The sequence below is a fragment of the Aquila chrysaetos genome, chromosome 1 (genome assembly GCF_900496995.4).
Source record: "Aquila chrysaetos chrysaetos chromosome 1, bAquChr1.4, whole genome shotgun sequence".
NCBI classification, from domain to species: domain Eukaryota; kingdom Metazoa; phylum Chordata; class Aves; order Accipitriformes; family Accipitridae; genus Aquila; species Aquila chrysaetos.
Window position 1 is genome coordinate 61095481 of NC_044004.1, and position 19328 is coordinate 61114808.

At 44.1% G+C, this 19328-nt stretch overlaps 1 protein-coding gene across 12 annotated transcripts in view; it reads left to right on the forward strand.

Moving 5' to 3' along the window:
* The first annotated feature begins 779 nt into the window (after nt 1-779).
* The window catches only part of EPHA5 (EPH receptor A5), a 203482-nt gene continuing 184933 nt past the window's right edge, over nt 780-19328 (forward strand). For 5 of the 12 annotated variants that reach the window (XM_030014401.2, XM_030014451.2, XM_030014411.2 and 2 more), the window contains exons 1-2: nt 802-1071; nt 17365-17429. In XM_030014401.2, coding sequence (XP_029870261.1) covers nt 945-1071; nt 17365-17429 — 192 coding nt within the window. In that variant the 5' untranslated portion in view covers nt 802-944. Of the gene's footprint in view, nt 1072-17364; nt 17430-19328 lie in introns of all 12 variants that reach the window. The other 7 variants (XM_030014459.2, XM_030014464.2, XM_030014474.2 and 4 more) reach the window with 4 other exon arrangements.

Below are 19328 nucleotides of genomic sequence, written 5' to 3' on the forward strand. Positions count from 1 at the left end.
AAATCTTGGCAGTGGGGTGAAATGGAGGAGGCAGCTCCAGGTGAGAAGGGTTTTGGTTGACCTTGACTTTCTGCTTGTGCACCTGCAAGGCTGGGGTTTTGTCTTTATTGGCTTATCTGGAGGTAGTCCCCTCAGGGGAAGAACTGATATGGGAGAATGAACCTCCAAGGATTAATTTCTCATACTTTGGGGATTTATGTCTTTATTTTTTTAGGAAGATGAAGTGGGTGACAACCAGGGCTCTGATGGGTAAAAAACCTCAGTGAAAACTTCCACGAAACTAGTTGTCAGCACTGGATTCAAAGCTGTGCTCTGGTGGTGACCTGAGGTAAAATACACCTGAAAATCATCTTTCCATTGGCTCCATGATGGAGTTTCTGGCATTCTTGCTTTCCTGGCCGGGGACGCGCCTTCCTCTCCGGCTTGCCCGCCCTGTGACATCGCGGCTTCCCCGGCTCTGTGGGCTGGGGAGTTTTTGGGACCGGGACCCGTGGCGGCTGCGGGGAGAACCGGGGCTCCCCGTCCCCCCTCAGCGGGCTCCCGGGGGCCCGAGGGACGCCTCGCAGGGACGGTGCTGCCGCCCGCTCTCCCCCGCGGGCAGCGCGGGTCTGGGGGGGGGGGGGGGGGGGTTCCCGCAGGGCGGCCATTTTAGATGCGGTCCCCGCTGCGCCCCGGGGCGCCCTGAGGCGCGGCGGGCGCCGTCCCCCGCACGGGATGGCGACGGCGGCGGCGGGTCCGCCCCGTCGGGGGCGTCTCCGCGGCGGCGCGGGGCCACCTCCCCCATCCCCGCCCCCGGCTCCCCAGTCGCGTCGGCGGCTGGACGGGAGCGGAGCTGAGCCGAGCCGCGCTGCCAGCCCGCCCGCCCCGTCCCGTCCAGTCCTGAGCCGACCCGAGCGGGCAGCGCCGGGGGGGAGCCGCCGCCCCATGCGCTGAGGGGCGGCGGGATGGGGCCGCGGGGCGCCGGCGGCTGGGCCGGCCGCGCCGGGGCGCCGGCTCCCGGTTGGACGTGCCTCCTGCCGTTGCTGCTGTGCGCCGCGCTCCGGAGTCTGCTAGCCAGCCCCGGCAGCGAGGGTGAGCGGGGACGGGGCGGCCGGGCCGTCGGGGCAGCGCCTGCCGAGGAGGGGGGGGCTGCCCGGCGGTGCGCTGCTTCGGGCTCATCTGACTCAATTTGGGGACGTTTTGGGGGAGGCGAAGGGTGGCTCTGCCGGCGGGGAGGCGGATGCTGCGCGGGGGGAAGCGGGCGACACTGGCCGGTGGGGCTGGCGGGGTCCCGGGGAAGGGAGGCGGCAGCGGCCGCTGCGCGCCCCCCGGGTCGGGAGCGGGGGAGGCAGCGCTGCCTCGGGGCGCGGGCGGGCTTGCGCGGGTGGTTTTGCACAGATGCCTTGGCACGGGCGCGTTTTGCAGTGGTTTTTTCATTTTTTTTTTCGGGTGGGGGGGCTGGTGTTGCATAGGTGCCTTTGCACGGGCGGGTTTGCACGGCTGTGTTTCCTAGCGGTTTGCTCCGGGGGAGTCGCACAGGTGCATTCCCGCGGGTGGGTTTGCTGAGCTTTGCACGGGGCGGGTTGCACGGCTGTAACTGCAGGGCTTAGTTTGCACGGGGCGGGGGCGGTCTTGCGGGGGTGCGGGCAAGCGGAGCGGGAGCCGGGCCGGGGTCGGGGCCGGCCGGGGCTCTGCGGTGCCCGGGCGGGCTGGGGGAGGCTCCCGCTGGGCAGCCGTGCAAGCGCTGGCCGCAGTGCGCTTACTTCGTGACTTAAAATACATGTGTAAAAAAGGAGGGGAAGCCGCGGAGGTGCCGGTAGTTAACCCGCAACGCAGCGGAGCGCGGCCGCTGGGGACGGATTTTTTTATACGTTTAATCTCTGTGAGGCCGATAGCCAAAAACATGTGTGCAGGCTTCTTGTCTAGCAGGGTACTTCCAGGCTTTCAAACCGGACTGTTTTTTTGTTTTGTTTTGTTCTGTTTTTTTTTTCTCTATACGTGGTGTGGGCACTGCTTGGGGCTTTTTATTATTATTTTGGGATCCGAGGGCAGAGCTGTAATAGGAAAGCAATGGGTGGAGAAGTTCAGCATCTGAAGGGGATGCCGGCGGCTTGTACGTAGCAGGCTTCATGATGCACCGTAATTATTTGTGAAACTCCTTTAGAGGGAGGAGGTGTGCAGGGGTTGGTGAAGGAAAACTGTACCAGAATTTCAAAGATGTGGCCTGAGGTAACCAGCTAGCTGTAATTTATTTTGGAGACTGAGAATAATGTGAATTGCAGTTTTCTTAAAAGAAAAAAAAAAAGGTGCAGAGGAAGGAGAAAATACTGTTCCTCTGTGAAGATATCAAATGTTCAGGAAGTGCATTGGTTTGGGGGATGATGGAAATGGCTTTGGCTTTGCCTTGCTTAGATAACAGTGGGCCCAATCCTTCTGCCCCCATGCCGTTTCGCATGATTTCACCCATGGGAGCAATGCTGGGGAGGTGGTGTAGCTGCTTTCGAAGGGCTTTCCCTGTTACTCACCTGCCTTTTGGGAGGCACGCTCTCCTGTGCGCTCCGGTGTGCCCCGATATGGTGCCAAGAGCCCGGCAGATGCTCCGAGCCTCGTCTCGGTCCTCAGTCATCCTTGCCAGTTCTTGGAAAAGCTGGATAGTACTGATGGAGTCAACAGGACCGTTCGAGCGTAGAGGTGTCTCTGCACAAACAGGCAGCTGCGGAATAAGACTTTTACACGATAGGAAGCAGTACTGGAAAGGATTAATGAAGCTACCTAGCAAACAGGTCTAGTGGCACCTTTACAGGGAGGTTGCAGGGGAATATCACAGTAATGATGAGCAGCGTGAGCTCTTGCTTCACGGTCTCTCTCCCCTTACTTTTCTGACTGCTGCTCTCTAATATCTGTCTCTTCAGTAAATGCAAAGCTAAAAGACTGCTGGTAGGAGGGGTCTGACTGTGGACCTGAACTTATTCAATAACAGCTGTCCTTCCCTGCTAGGAGATTTATTTGTAAACAAGCATTATTTGACAAGTGCTTCTCACAGCATGTCTCCTTTGCCAATTACTACTGAACAGCTCTGCTTCTGGGAATGGCTCACCCTGCAGTACGTGAAGCCTAATGCATGAGAAACCTCAGATGCTGAAGTCTGCCTGCCTAGCCGTATGCCGCTGACACTTGTCACCAGTTTGGGTTTGAAAAGTTCACTTTGGCTGCTTCTGGGCTCTGATGAGAGAGATCCTTCCCTGGGGTTAGTTGTCATATTCAGCTGGTTGGGAACTTTACTTTTGCTCGGATGGAGGTAGCCATCTTAGACCTGGGGATAATATTTTCAAAAGTTGGTGGTATTGGTTTTTCTGGGTTTTGTTTTTTTTATCCCTCATTCTACTCACCATGGTTAAACAACTAGCTGATACCCTGTGCTGTGTAGGTATGTAACATATGTAGTTGCATAGAGGATGATAAATTCTCACAATTACTTTTTCCTTTAACCCCACATCACGTTTTTTGTTTCTCTAAATCTTACTGTAATAGACAGTGACTTTGTTGGATAAAATACACGCAGTTAACAGTTCACAGTGCATGATTTTCTGTCTTACCCTATAATGGAGGGACACTTAGGGGACATGCTTTAAAAATCTAGGTTAAAATTTGGAGGGGGAAAAAAAAAAAAAAAGTAAATTCGGCGTTTGGGTTCCTTAGCATGGAAGTAGCTTTTTTTGGAAGGGCAGCTAAGCTTCAGAAGCTCCTGCCGTTTTTATGGGGAAGTATTGAGTGCCCAGCCTGTATCATAAACCTGGTCACCTTCATAGATATCTCTAGCTATGGATTGAAGGATATACATTGGGAAAACTGAATTATTTTTTTCCAGATTTTCCTATAATAGGGAAATAAAACGGATTTTGATTTCAATCACCTTTTCTCAGTTTATATATTAAAAGCAAAACATGTAGTGAAGGATGAAGACTCAATGCTACTTCATGCATTTTCAAGTGTTGTTTAGCTGTTATTTTTAACTCTTTAGCAGAGTTCATTGGTTAGAACCAGAGATTTCCTTCTTCTCTCTGAATACTTTTACAAATTCAGAAATTAGTCACAAAGAAAATATTCCAAAGAGTACACTGAAAATATTACACAATTTTGAAGTGCTGGTATTTCAGAAGTGCATTATTACTTTAAAATACATTCCCTATAATAATGGGTGTGAGAGGCAGCCCTGCAATATGCGACTAGGCTTCCTGCACCTCCTTTAGTTTAAAAATGCATGTGTTTTAAATCTTTCTGTTGTAAGTACTAGGGTTTGGGAAGTGGCTTATATAAATTATTTATGTAAAACACAGAATGAATGAAGCAATTGTTTAAAGACACCCCCCCCCCCCCCCCCCCAAACTTCATGATTTGTTACTCATCGCCTGTGGATTCGGATTGGTTTGCAGATCTCATTTGGATGTCACCCAGATGACCTTAAAAAGTGTCATGTGGGCAAATTATTAAAAGAATGGAGTACATCATATCTGATTGCTCGTAACAAAGTAACTCCACAACATGCTTGCATAATGTCATTAAATACAAAGTATATTTCATTTTAGGGCTTTCCAGGAGAAGTAAGTGCTGATGAGGCAGTGCTGTAACAAAGAAGTATATTGTTAAGCAAATGAAAAGAAATACAGTTTGAAATAATGACATTGACTTAAATAGACAAAGGTGAGAGAGACAAAATCAGTCCTACTTTGTAATGTGTTGTGTTTAAGACTAGAAGAATATCCTTTAGTTACAAACTCCTGCATTTGGTCCTCTTCCTCTTAATTCTTTCAGGTTTTTTTTGAAGCTAGCTTTATCTTAATGTATCATTTTTAATTTGAATGAATGAATAAATGAGTACAATTAAAGGGGTGGGTCTAGTGCAGGCAAAAATAAAGGAAGGTTGTAATTTGCAGATTATTCATGCCAGAGCCTGGAATGAGCCTACCTGTTCTCAGTGTATTGACTTGTGTGTGTGTTGTTTCATACTGACGTATAATTTCTGTGTCATGGCACACTGGATAAATGCGTATTTAGGTATAACATCACAATGTTTATCTTTAATCAGTGAATGAAGTCTTTTTCAAGGAGGCTTTTTTTCTGTATTTAGTAGAAGCAGGTGTGAAAATAGTCTTAATTTTCATATCAATGTATTTCAATTAGTCTAACACTTTGGGTAAAAATACGCATGATCAGAACATTTTGCTTATTAGGTTGTTCTTAGTAGCTTGGCTTTCTATGTCATACATTCACACAGCTATTGCATTTTGTGTAATTCTGTAGGTACTAAGTACTGCTAGCAGGCATGTACCTTGTGTATGCAGAACGGGTAAATTTGGACACATTTCAGTCTGCTCACAGTGCTTTGTAAGGAGGCTTTGAGGAGTTACCTGTTCTTTACTTCATGTATTGGAATGGTTCCCTGTGTGCTTTCCATGATAGCAGAGCATATCCTTAGTGCTGTGTGTTTATTTTACTCACAGGAGTAATCCCATTAACTTTTAAATTTACTGCAGTGGCATTACTGGTATGAGGAAGGACAGCTCATGTCTAATGGTCTTTTTGGGATCAGTCTGATGTTTGATGTATGGCTTTTCAGGAGGTTTAGAATGACTCAATCATGGCTTTAAAATGGAAACCACTATCCTTTTGACAGTAAAACAACTTTTGAAACGCAGCATTTTTAAGTATATGACTAAAAGCATTGCTGCCTAGTGACACATGTTTAAAAAAAAGGAAATAAACTATAGCGAAGATTGACTCCAAGATAGTACCTGTTTCCTTTTGAAGCTTACCTTAAAAATTGTAACGAATAGTGGAAAACAGGCAAACTGTCTTAAACAGAACCACTGACAGACTGTCTGCTTATAGTATCATAAATGTTGACACCATAATTTGATGTATAAAGCAGCTATTTGCACTTCAATTTACAGATGGGTAAACTGGCAGGTACCATGGGAGGAAAGGAAGAGTTGGCAGGCTTGTCTGACAGCTTCTTCCCCCTCCACTATTAACTCTCCCACTATTGCCTCACTTTTTAGCTCCAGTATATGGTCCATCTCCATGTCTGCTGTTCTTTCTGCTAAATAAGAAAAAAGCCCTTGCCTGTAAAGAAATGTTTATTCTTTGCACTAAAATACAAAGTGTTTTGCAGAAGGCTCGGGGGGTGGGGGGGGGGAAGGTGAGAGCAGGACTTTGTAAAATCTGGCAGAAATTGCAAAGCCAGGACAGTTTAATATGTGATGCCTTGCTCTCTGATCTCGCTGGTTTTACGCTTTATTGTTCTGAGGATTTCTGTGCTGCTTCTGCAGGAATCCTTGTTTCCGCCACGTGCTGAGTGAGCGCAGAGCCCTTGACCCGGGAAAGTCCAGCTGAGATTGCTCAGCGGAGTGGTGATGTTGGACCCTGTTGGCTTTAGGGTCTTGAGCAGAAGTGGGACTGTTAGATCCCCCCAGTCTTTCTGTCTTGAAGCTACATTTTTAGTGGTCTGTTCCTGTAAGTGTGGAGGTATGTATATTCTTAAATAGAGATGAGCTTTAAACACTGATCAGGGATGTCAGGGAAGTGAGACCCTGCCCCAAAATAAAAAACAAACTTTTTTTTAACATTCTCACTTCCTCCTTAGGAGATAAATCTAAATCTGTATGTGGTTCAAGGGCAAAATGAGATGTAAAAAAACCAAACACACACAGATTGGTCACTTTGTAGAAGCACTGAATTTCTTAGTTAAGTGCTCAGTTCTATGGAGGAAAGAGTATTTAGTGTAGCTCTTCAGCAGATACTCAGCCTACTATCCATTAAAAAGGTTAAAAAAAAAAAAAAGAATCTTGTGCTTATAGTAAAACATCTAAACAGAATTAAAATATCTGTCATAAGTGCACCTTTCTTATTTACTGTAAGTGCTGGTGAGACATAGGGCCTCATTCCAACCAGGATGGACTTAAGCTAGGTATTTTTCTTTACTCAGAGAATGTTGCAGAAATACTGTGTTAATGATTGCATTGGAATGAACAATTTTTTTTATAACTTACTCTTTACTAAACTAATTTTCTCTGATCTCTGCTGTAAAATTGCTGCATATTTTAAAAGCTTGTAGAGAATCTTTTTCTCCTTTGAAAATACGTTTTGTTCTTAAGATGTCCCCGGTTTTGGCACAGGCAGAACGGAGAGATGGATTGTCCTCTATGTTCACGTCATGCCTGTCCCTCATTCTGCTCTGTGACTGGCTAGACATTGAGGTGACAGGTTTTGCTGAGGTGAAAGTGTTTGCTGCCCCAGTTGCTTTCACAGCCGGCTGTATTGGCAAACTTGAGCACTGGCCTTCAGTAGCTTAGGTCTCTCTGGGGATTTGTTACCATTTTAGTTGTCTCTGACCTATTATATCTCTTATGGTCTCAGTTTTGGTATTTGCTATGGCTTTGGTCAGTGCAGTATCTGAGCCTTTCTGAAGGTTTAATGCGCTTAGCCTCTTGGAGGTAGAAAGCAATTATCCCTGTCTTCCGCAAGAAAGCTAGTTGAGAGGAGACAGTCAGGAGGAGATGTAAGCACTGCGATTCACAGCACTTGACTTCTGGGTTTGGGAGGTGATGGATGGGTGGCTGCTTGCAGAGGTCCAGTGTCACGTTGCCTGCTGTGGACAAGGGTGCTGTGACCTGCAGGCTGCCCTGGGCTGTGTGTAGAAGCAGGAAAGCTGTGCTAATGCTTTGCAAAGAGGACTAAAGATGCTTTGGGCCAGAATAATTGGCATGGGAGCATTCAGTGCATGCTGTGACTGTCTCATTGGGGGTGTTGGTGGTGGCAAACACCCTCCTTTTCTCTCCCTCTTCCCTGGTATTTGAGTTGTGCAGGAGGTATGTTAGGAGGACTTTGACCAGGTAGAGCTGCTCAGGTGACCACTACCTGGAAGGATGAGAGATGCCTCCTGGAGAAGGTGATGTAGCATGTACTAACACAGCAGGTCAGGGAATACTTGCATGAGCTGGTCTGGCAGCCGTGGGGAAGAAGGTGAGTCCTGCCTGTTCTCTTCCCTCTGGCAAGCTCCTGAGCATCAGCGGGGGTGCAGCTGGCATGCTCCTGAGTAAACTGTGCCTTGGGGGTATGCATGGAGAGGAAACAGTCTCCTGCAGAAGTTGAGAGCTTCTAGGTTTAGGTGGCTGTGTAGCAGGTATTGAGTCTGTAGAGAGAGGGTAGGACCCTGAGCTTGCAGGCTTTCATGTCAGCTACTTCATTTTGGTGCAGAGGGCAATACTGAAGTGTCTTGCCAAGGTATTAACTCCTGGGTTCTCTAACCTGGATCACTTAATGTTAGAAAGTGGTCAGAATGACCAGTTTGAACTTGTAATTTTCTGAGGGGGTAGAGAAGCACCTGGGAGGAAATTAATCATTCAGCACCAGTAATGTGCATTTCATGATGTTTCTGTGTGGAGTTGTATCACTTTTTAAACTGTTTTGCATGTCCCAAACCAGTGAAACTACTTGGGGGAATTATCTGTGTACTTGCCTTTAAGTTAATTTCTCAAAAAACCTCAGTCATTTTGGTTTATCCATCTTTGATTTACTAATGTTCGCATTCAGTTTTTTCATAAAATGTGTTGGCAATGTGCTGTTCCCATGAGCAACCTCCACCTTCTTCCCTCAACAGAAATAGAAGGGATAAATTGTCAACTCCCCCCCGAAAAGCCAATAGATCATCTTAAACATTTTTTTTGCTCCCAAATGCTGTCTAAGCATTATGTCAGTTCCTTTTTTTCTGCTTGAGTGAACTCAGTGGCGGCAGAGTAGTCATTATTGTCAACACGAAGGCTTTATTGGCGATGGACAGTGAGGTCTTGTGAGTCCACTGGTAGTGAAAGCTGATAGCCTTGACACTCTGGGTGCATCTGTGCCAAGTTTCTTTACTTTTGTTAAGTTTAGTTGCATGCATGTCCTGATTTTGGCTGGGATAGAGTTAATTTTCTTCCTAGTAGCTGGTATAGTGCTATCTTTTGAGTTCGGTGTGAGAATAACATTGATAACACACGGATGTTTTCAGTTGTTGCTGAGTATTGTTTAGACTAAGTCAAGGATTTTTCAGCTTCTCATGCCCAGCAAGCAAGAAGGCTGGAGGGGCACAAGAAGTTGGGAGGGGACACAGCCAGGGCAGCTGACCCCAACTGGCCAAAGGAATATGCCATACCATGTGACATCATGCCCAGTATATAAACTGGGGGGATTTGGCTGGGGGGGACAGGGGGTGGGGACAGATTGCTGCTTAGGAAGTACTAGGCATCAGTCAGTGGGTGGTGAGCAATTGCATTGTGCATCACTTGTTTTCTCTATTCCAATTATTTCTATTATTATTATTGTAATTTTGTTATTATTATCATAATCATTATTATTATTTTCTTCCTTTCTGTCCTATTAAACTGTCTTTATCTCAACCCATGAGTTTTACTTTTTTTCAGTTGTCTCCCCCTTCCCTCTGGGTGCAGGGGGAGTGAGCAAGCAGCTGTCTGGTGCTTAGTTGCTGGCTGGGGTTAAACCACGACAGTGCATAACAGAATTTGATCTCCATGTCTTTTAGGATACCTTTTAGGAATGGAGACCATATTGCTTTTAGTTGGTAGTGCTCTGATTTAGGGAATAAGGTGAGAATTCACCTCAGCACTGCCAGCAGGTGTTTTGATTGTATTGGGAAGCTGTTGGGATTTTAGGGCTTGACTTTATGTGTGTGCTTACTAAGGTGCTTGCTTTAAGTAGGGTCTTGAAACTGTCTGCCTCCTTCAGCGGCTTGCAGATGCCTTGGCAGTGGTTGGAGACCCTGGGTCTGCAGACAGCACTGGTATTTTGTTTCTCCACGCAGGCTGGTTGTCAGGTTGCTGGTTGCAGGTGCTGGTTGTATCTTGCCTTCAGTGGAAGCTGCTTTTTCATTCTTAATGGCAGGGTGATACATGCCCAGATGGTTTCCCCAAAAGATTTGTGCTGCAGCCAGCTCGGAGATCCGCTATTGTGTTGGTACAGTGTTGTTTCCAGTGAATCTTATGAGCAGGGCTGGAAGCATTTTGCTGACTTTCTTCACAGTGAATAAATCCTTTTCAATTAAATGGTGATTTTGGTGGGAATGGGAGTGTTTGCCATTAAAAAAAAAAAAAAAAAAAAGGCAAACCATGCTGGAGTTAAGTTTCCAGGCACTTTGGTGTCAAGCTAATAATCTCAAGACCACTTCTGCTTTTAAGTTATGTATAGTGGGAAGAACAAATGACCGCCTCTTGTCTTGAGTGCAAGTCCTTGTAAGGAAAAAAATCTGCAGTTTCCTATTTGTTTTAGTGGGTCCAGTTATTGAAGTGAGCTTTAGGTCCCACTCACTGGTGCCACGGCCAGTGGTGTTCCTGCGGGGAAAAAATGCAGCCAACCCGAAGAACTTTGTCAAAGGGCAATATCGCACCCCTTGTAAACAGTATGTTCAGACAAATTACAGATGTAATGCAGAAATTACTGGGTAGAATTTTCTGGCTGATGTTATGGTTGCAGTTGTCCATCTGGCCTTAAAAACCTATGAATCTGTGATGCGGATTCTAGTGTTTTGGCTCTTGCTGTAAAAGGGAATCATGAGAAAACTTGGAGCAGAATGAAGCCAACATAATAAAATATAAATCTGCAGTTAATATTAGTTTGCGAGTTCATTAAGTAGTGTATATTTTCTTCCTCCAGTGGGCTATAAATAATAGGTACTGCTACAGCTTGCACTCTGCTTTAGTTTGTTTCCACTGATGGAAATGTTTCAGAGGTTCTTGGTTGTATATTTTGTCCCAACTCAGTGTAGCTAATTAATTGAAAACATCTGCTCCCTGATGACTTTGATTTCTTTCAAGACTTTTTTTTTTCATTTGTTTTTGCTTTCTTGGATTATTTTTGACTGTCACTTGTTGGAGCGCCTTGGATTTATACTTTTTGAAGAAATACTTGGCACAACAGGGAAAACAGTTGGAAAATGAATGGTAACAATACTGCAATAAAACCAGTGAAGATTTATGAAGCAGGAAAACTTTGACTCATGATGATGAAGAGTCCTCTGCAGTCAGTGTGTCTTGGTAGTGCTGTGAACTCCAGTAGTGCAGGAGGAAGGATGGGGAGGTATGCAGTGTAAAAGGAGAAACCAGCTCCGTTAATGATGATGTGTTTGGCAGCTATACACCCTGCCTTGGGTAGAGGGAAAGAGGAGGAGAGCAGAGAGGTGTGAAGCTTGGGGGAGAGCCTGTGATGCTATTTCAGGAGACTTCCTGATGAGGGTTCCGTGCAAAGCACTGCTGTTGCATCTTGTCGTACACCTTGACCCCCATCCAGCAGAGCGTTTTACCTCATGCTTAATTGGCGCTGTGTGAGTATTCCCATGACAGGTTTCTCACAAGTATTTTAAGTGTAGTTGCTCCCACAAGCTATGAGTCAGAGCTGGGGCTACCTTGATGTAGCTCCAACCTTTCCATGGGTGGCTACATCCTGCTGAGTGCTGTGCAAAGGGGGCCAGGAGCTGTGGGAGGAGCCTTGAGGAGGATGTAGCAGCACTTGATTCACACCTTTTTTCATATGGGAGTTCAGATTCAGGCTACCCAAAACAATGTTCAGATTCCTGTTCAATTTGTAACAAAGGTATTAAAGCAGAGTTTTAAACAATTGAAGCAAAATAAAACATTTTGATTCAAATGTTATTGTTTAAAAATGTGCTACTTTAGAAATCATGTGATGTTTTAAAATATTTATGCAGGCTTTAAGGAAGGTTTCTTTACTCCTGTTTTTGTGATGGAAACTGTAGTTACAGGGTATTGATTTGGTCAAAGATGATGTTCTTTTCCTCCTGCTTTAGGTGTATTTCAGTGAAATAAAAAGAAGATTCTTATGGCTTTACAGCTTCATGGCATAAACTCCATCAGCTTTTGCTATCCGGACCATTTTGCCTGTTCTAGAGTGATTTGTCAGGGTAAGCTTTGGTAGAGTGTGCCCTGTCATAAGCCTTAGCTTGCAAATGGTGCTCCTGAAGAGCAAGGCTACTCCAGTGTATAAGGATTTATTGGAAATCAGCTCAAAGACTATGGCAACCCCGAAGAGTTCAGTCTTTTGTACGTCTGCAGAGACTTTGCCCTTGTGTGAGCAATGAAGGTTTTTCTGGAAGATTCTTACATACTGAAATGGCAGGAGGATGTGTGGCTGGTAGGATCAGAAGTGCTCAGTGGTTTAGCCTGTTGGTGGGGGATTTTTGTTTTTTCAGCTTGTTTTTTTCCCATTTGAAATTGGACTGAAGAAAATGAAGCTGCTCCAGCTGATCCTGCTCCAGACCAAAGCCAGAGGAGCCATCTCGCTTCAGTGGTGTGACCAAAAAAAATCCATAGATCGGTGGCTTCTACTTGAGGCATTGTACCATCGTGACGGATCTGTCCTGCTTTTGCCTGGGCAAGCTAATGCTGCCACATGGCACTCTTTTAGGTGGCTGTGTCTGGGTTGCTCTGCTGTGTGGGCAGCAATGTTGGTTTAGGTAAACGTTGAATGCCATCAGCCCTGGCATTTCTTGTGCTTACTTCCAGCCACAATCCCTGTGTAGCCATGGTGAAGCTGCTGAATGCTGGCTGTATGAACGTGATGGGGACATTTGAGTAAAAAGCCGTATCCAGTCTCCCTGTCAGAGATTCCTGAGTGGAAAAAAACACTGTTAATTCACCAGCTAGAGGTCAGGGCAAAGGTTTAGATCACTTCTGGTTTTATTCTAACTTGATTGCTCACCCGTAGTAACCAGCCTGTCTGAGAACAAGAGTGTATGCAAATTCCCTGAGCTATTATTCTGTATTAAAAAAAAAAAAGAAAAAAAAAAAAAAAAAGGCTGTGGTATGACTTTAGACTTAATCATCATTTATCCTACCCTGAAGGCATGGAAGTTAATGATGATATAGATCTGTGCGGTTTTGTGTTCCCCTTGACTGAGCATTAGAAATAATTAGGGCTTGTGGGATGGATGCACTGATGGTGGAGATGAGCAGAAAACATTTTTGAATGTGTGTATGTGCCTCTTCCAAGTTTGCTGGCAAAGATACAGGTGCTAAGTGTGTGCTTATGGGCTCTGAGGTTTCTTACTTGTTTGCTGAGACATAGCTAGCTGGTGTTGAGGAGAAAGGAAGCGGGAATAAATGAGTTCTGTTATTTTGGAGGCTTTCAAGATTATGGGCCAAGCGGAGTTGCTAGTGATTTCTGGAGAGATTTCTTCAGCGGGGTAAGCTTTCCTGCATCCCAAGTGCTGCTGAGTACAGCTCTGGGTTATGCCTGTGAAGCATCTACAGCATTGGGGCTAGTCCAGGGGTCCCAAGCTATACAGGAGGCTGGTGCTAGACCTCTTGAAGTATGGAAGCCTTAAGCCCATAGTTGGAGGTTTTCCTGAGTTACCTTCTTCAGTGACCTGAGTGTTTGGGTTAGTTGGTTATTAGACAGCCATGGCCAAATGCATACTGATGGTCATCACAGGTTGAATGGGGAGGAACTGGTTCTGCTGCTCTAGAGAAGACCTCTGGTCTCTTTCTCTGCCTTGCTGTGGATTGAACCAAAGACAGTTTCAGGGTTGTTTTTATTCAGGTGCAAAAAAGCTTCACCTCTTCCCAAGTAGCCATGTGGTGAGTTATGGAAGCATCTGTTTGGGATGATGGCAGCCCTTCTATAAAGCCTCTGCTAAAATGGTTTCCTCTGTGTTACAGGTACCTACTTTACCTGCTGTTTGCCCACTGTTCCTTCCCCAACCTGGCCAATCTGCAGTTTTTTGATGAAAACCATTTTAGCAAAAATAATGTTCCTGCCAGGCTGGAAGGTGATGGGAAGAGAGGTGGTGCTGAGCCTGTATGGACTTGTGTAGTGGGACTGTGTGCTGGTGGCCTCTCCGGCAGTATGGGATGGGAAGGCTGCCTGAGAGAGTGTCCCAAAAGTGCTGGTAGCACTGTCACCCTGCATGGGGAGCTCTTGCAGCTGGGCCATTGGAGGAGCCACCCCCTTGGAGAGGGGATGCTGGGGCGCTGGCCTGGTTCAAGGCTGAATTGGGTTGGGACCTGGCAATGATGCAAGTAAGGGACAGATGTAGTAGAAAGGGTATGGTGCTGATGGGGAGGATGCAGATGCCTTGATTCTAGATGGAGCAGTGGTAATTGGTGTTTATACCAGAATCTTGGGGATTCTCAAAGCAAAACATTTTGGTCCTTGCAGTCAATTTAGAATAACTACTGGCTAAATATAGTCCTCAGAGCAGATCGATGTAATGCAGAATTTTAGAAGACAGACTGTGAAAGCAGTCCTGAGTAGAAGCTCATGGGGCAGCCAGAGACTCTGCTGTGCCTTAGCAGCCCCTCAGAGCTGTCTGAGCTGTGCTGGGAGCCCCCCCCCCCAGTCTCCAGAGCAGCCCAGGCACAGCGGGAGCTTAAAGTCACTTGTCACTTTTTGTGTTCCTGGCATGTGAATTTTGGGTTACTGTGTGGTGCCTGTCAAAAAGTGTATCCTGTCCTCTGCTATATATTTTGCTCTATACAGAATTCTGCTGAAATAAGGGAGGAATCGAGTCTTTTCTAATTGGAGATTTAGTATTCAGCTCCACTGGCTGACTCACCGGTAGGAAAATTCCCACTGACTTGAGTTAGAGTTGAATGGATTGTATTATCTTTTCATATGCAGAAAATTATTTTGAAATTGAAGTTAATAACAGCAATTTAAAAATTGTCATTGATAGAAAGATAATACAATATTTAGTTGTATCATGTTCTTTTTATGATCTGATGTTTGAAGAAAAGCACTTTTTCTGCTTTTTTCCTTAATTAGCACGTCATGAAGAAGTTTGTGGCATCAAATACACCATCTAATTACATTCATTAGTAGCATCTCCAGGACAAGTTTTAATTAAGTTGTACAATGTAGATCAATACTTGTTTTGCATCCATTGCAACTTACGACAGGAATATACTGTTCTGCACAGTTTAATTACAGTGATTGTAATAAAAGGAATTTGAGTAAACCTGCCATTTTGGCAACCGCACTCCTGTCTCCTGCTTTTTAAAATAGTATACAGTTATACTATGGGACATATTATTTATATGTGTCCTATTTTGAAGAATATTTTAAGATTAATCTTTTTGTCCCATTAAAAAGAAAATGCAGTGTGGTTCAGGAGCACTTGGGTACTAGTGCTTGACTTCAGCTGGAGCAGGAGAAATTAATGAGCTTTTTACCTGAAGACTTCAGGAGGAGAAAGACTGGCCATCACTGTGTAGATGATAGCAATACTTTATTTTGCTTAGACTGTGGGGTGGAAAGCCACCTAATTGTATGTTTACTTACTGTGAATATAGTTCAGCCTGGTCTCTGAGTATTGCTTCCACCAAATGTCCTGTAGTTTGGAAGCATTGCCAGCTCCCAACTGTTTTCTGTTTTGGCAGGAGAAAGCAATCCAGGCATGAAAACCCTGAGCTACCAAATGTTTTTGCTCAACATCATGGAAAATATACTTGACCAGGCAGAATGTCTATATGCCTTATGACAGTGTCCTCCATTAATATTTGCATAAATTGTGAAAATACCTGGACAGACAAATCTCTTTTTAAGATAAGTGTTTGGTGCCAGAGCCGAGAACTGATTTTTTTTTTTTTTTTTTTTTTTTTCCCCTACCTCAGCATTGTATTTTTGTGTTTTGGGCTGCTTTTGTGTACAAGGGACTACAGTAGTCAGCCTTCAGTACAGTACAATGATTAAGACCAAACTGACTCAGAGAACTTTGTTTTTTCAAACTAAATATGTTGTTTAATCTCATTTGTTTTTTAAATACTCCTTAATATTTTAAAGGAGCATGCCTTTTAGTTTAGTGTACTTCTGGGTTTTCTTACTATGCCTCTGTAAATAGTGTAATCCTGATACCTCAGGTACTCAGTTGGCAGCATTTTTAATTTTGTGTGCAGTGCCTTGCAGTGGGGTGTCCTGGGCTGGTGTAAGGAAGGGTCTGTATGCCCCGTAGGAGTTTGCACTGGTATATTTGGCTGTGCAGAGACAGCAATCAGCCTGATACACAGGTACTAGGGGTGAGGGTTATGATACTCACATCCTTTATGCTTGTGCATGCAACCTGTTTGTTCTTCTTCCCTAGCAATCTTTAAGTACCTACATGGTTGCATTTCTAAAGGAGTGACTGCAAAGCCTCCTCCCCCTGTTTCAAGCTTGTTCTTGGGCTAGATCATCATGGGCTGGAAAGTCTTGAAAGTCCAATTGTGAAAACTTCCAGTGGGATTTTAACAAGCACATAGGGTGGAGATCAGGAATTGAAGACCCAGTGAAATTGCTTCCTTTTCAGGAAGGACATGAGTACAAAAAGTGAGGTATTACGCAGATAAATATAATGTGAGAAGTGAGTGTTGTAATCCAAAGTGAAGGAAGTGTGCTATTAAAGTGGAAGAAGGTTCCTCCTAGGTTGAGATTTTGGATGACAGCTGTTGATTCAGAGACAACCTTTTAACTTGGAGATTTAAAGCCCTGGGTACAGGAGGTAAAAGCTCAGCATCAGAAGCTGCTATTTTTCTTAGCTGTTATGTGTGTGTAGATTTAATTACTTCACACTTTTTACTCAGTATTTCAGGTAATATGAGGGGAAAAAATGTTATAAGCTTGGGAATGTTTTTTTGCTGTTTAATGGAGACTGTTGATTGCTTATGGGACTTAACAAAGCTACTCCAAATTTATGGGGGGGGGGAGGGGGGAGAAGATCCCTTGGATCTCTTACAATGAAGTTGTCAAAGACTTGGAGAAAAACATGGGAGAGGGAGAAAAGAATAGATTCCTGATAACAGTAATACTGTAATACATGCACATAAAATACTTTAAAAATTGAATTCATAATAATCAGGAAACTCTGCATGTTGTTTCTTGTTTTATTTTTGTCTTCAGTGCCTGATTATGCTAAAAACATATGCCACCTTAGAAGAGATGTGTGTATAAACATGTATAGATGTTTGTGAGTGTATGTGTATACCTATATCCTGTATGTCTTGTACACTGTGTTTATGTGTATATGTACTATGTATTTATTCCCCCCAAAAGACAAGATTCTAAGAATGGGAAGGATCTGGATCTTACAGAAGCTTAGTGTATTTGCAGCTTGGTTTCAGTGGCAGATCTCAAAGGAATAAAGTAATGCATGCGTAGAATTATTTTCAGTGTATGACCTCATTGTTAGAGGAGTTATTGCATTGTTGTTCTGCTTTACAAAAATCCAACTTTCTTGGTTATTTATAAATAGCCTGCTTACCATAGCCACCCAAACCTTGAAATATTTACTGAAGTTTGAAATCCATCCATCTTTCTTAACAGTTTTTTTTCTCTTATTTTCAGTGAATTTACTGGACTCACGCACAGTAATGGGGGATCTAGGATGGATAGCCTACCCAAAAAATGGGGTAAGTCTCTGTTGTTGTTTGCTTTCTCTCTCTCATATTATACTAATCGTTTCCATTCGGAAAGTAGACTACTGGGATTAAAAACTCCCTGGAGTGATTTGTTGGCAATGGAAGGGAAAAAAAATAAATAAAACAACAAGCTGTGACTGGAAAAATGGAGCTGTGTGGCTAGGGGATTGATTTATTTATGCAGTAGAGCCAGCCACAAGTATAAAAAAAAACAAAACAAAAACCAAAACACCAAAACAAAAAAACCATGAGTCAGCCTCCTCACTCCTCCCCTCACCAAGAAAATCCATGATGTTATTTAACTTTTTTTACAATTATAAATTTCTGCTCTTTTTTTCTTGTGCCTTTGCGGTAAACGTACAACACAATTTTCTGAAAGTTTTCTTCTGAAACACAGGGTCTGGGACACTGCTGTGAGCTTTAAATGAACAGGGTTGTTCAGAAATATTTCTCAGGCACATGATAAAATTCTGGGAGCTGATAATGCTGGAACAGGAGCTGAGTTTTAAGTATCTTGAAGAGCCTCTGTCCTTTACCATTACCTATACTGAGAACTGAGAGAACCTGGCCTCCTAATTTGATACCTGAAATAAGTGCTGAAGTTTAAAGCCATTAATACCCTCCAGTGTGTCTGCTTGGCCTGACTGCATTGTGCGAGCAGTCATTGCTGTGACTTTAGGTCTTTGGTTTGGCTGGGGCATCCTTGATGCTGTACTGTAACAGAGCTTTGGTACAGTCTCAAAAGGTTGACTTCTGCACAGTGCTGAGTATTCCTGTCAATTCCCGGGAGCCATGAGCACCATGTGAGTTGAGAAAGCATCCCAAGACAAATGCTGTGTGACTGAGCTCTCCAACAGGGCAGCTCTCAAGAATGTGTTATTCCAGAGTTTTAGTCACCAGCTGAAATGGGCTGCAGAATTGTCTTGGGTGCCAGCTGGATTGTCATAGAAATTGTGGCAATGTTTATATAAGACGCAGCCAACCCTGCATATATATAATGTTACACAGTGAATTAAAATCTGGCTTTCTGTATATTCTGTGTGGATGAAAGGTTGTAGAAATGGCAGCCTCACTCAGACAAGCTGCATGTTTGCAGGCACTGGTTATGGCAGGGATGTAAAAGCTACATAGGGAGCTGAGTTTATCCTCAACTCAGTTCAAGATCTAATCTTGTTGTGGTCAGAGTCTATAGCATATTTTTTTATCTACTGATTTAAAGCCAAGAACTAAACTTGTTCCCCTTGCATACGTGGGCATCAGAATAACCAGTGCCAGATGTGCTGGCAGAGCAATATGTTGGTGCTGTGGCACACCATAAAGATCCCGATGTCCACTTCTTAATGGAAGATTTTTCCTTTTTGGACACCCTTGGTATTTTTCCTATGGTATAAAGCACCATTGCTGTATATCCCAATGTCCTTACAAGAATATCAGTAGAAAAATAACTAGGCCTGAGGAGTTCAGAAGACTTCTGAGTCTGTGTAGATGAGTAAATGAAAAGCTAAATATCCTATGCATAAGCCTCAGTTGTGTCTTTTCATTATTTAGAGACACCTTTCTATATTTACAAGCTCAGTTTCCAAACAGCACCTGGAAGTGCATTCATGAGTGCCAAATTAATGGTTACTGACTCAATAGGGAGAATTTTTTTCCTTAAATTAAGTTCCACAAATAAAGTGAATCAGGCAGTTGGTTTTTGAATTTCCAGAAATCTTCTCTTAATCTTCTTTGTTTTCATGGGACATCATAAAAATTCAGGAGGTTAGTCCAATTGTCTCTTTTTTGGCCTAATATATTTGCAGTATTTTACAAGTACTGAAAAAAGTCTTTCCAGATTTACTTCTCTAACTGCATTACCTGCTCTGCAATTAGCTATGCTGCAGTCATGCT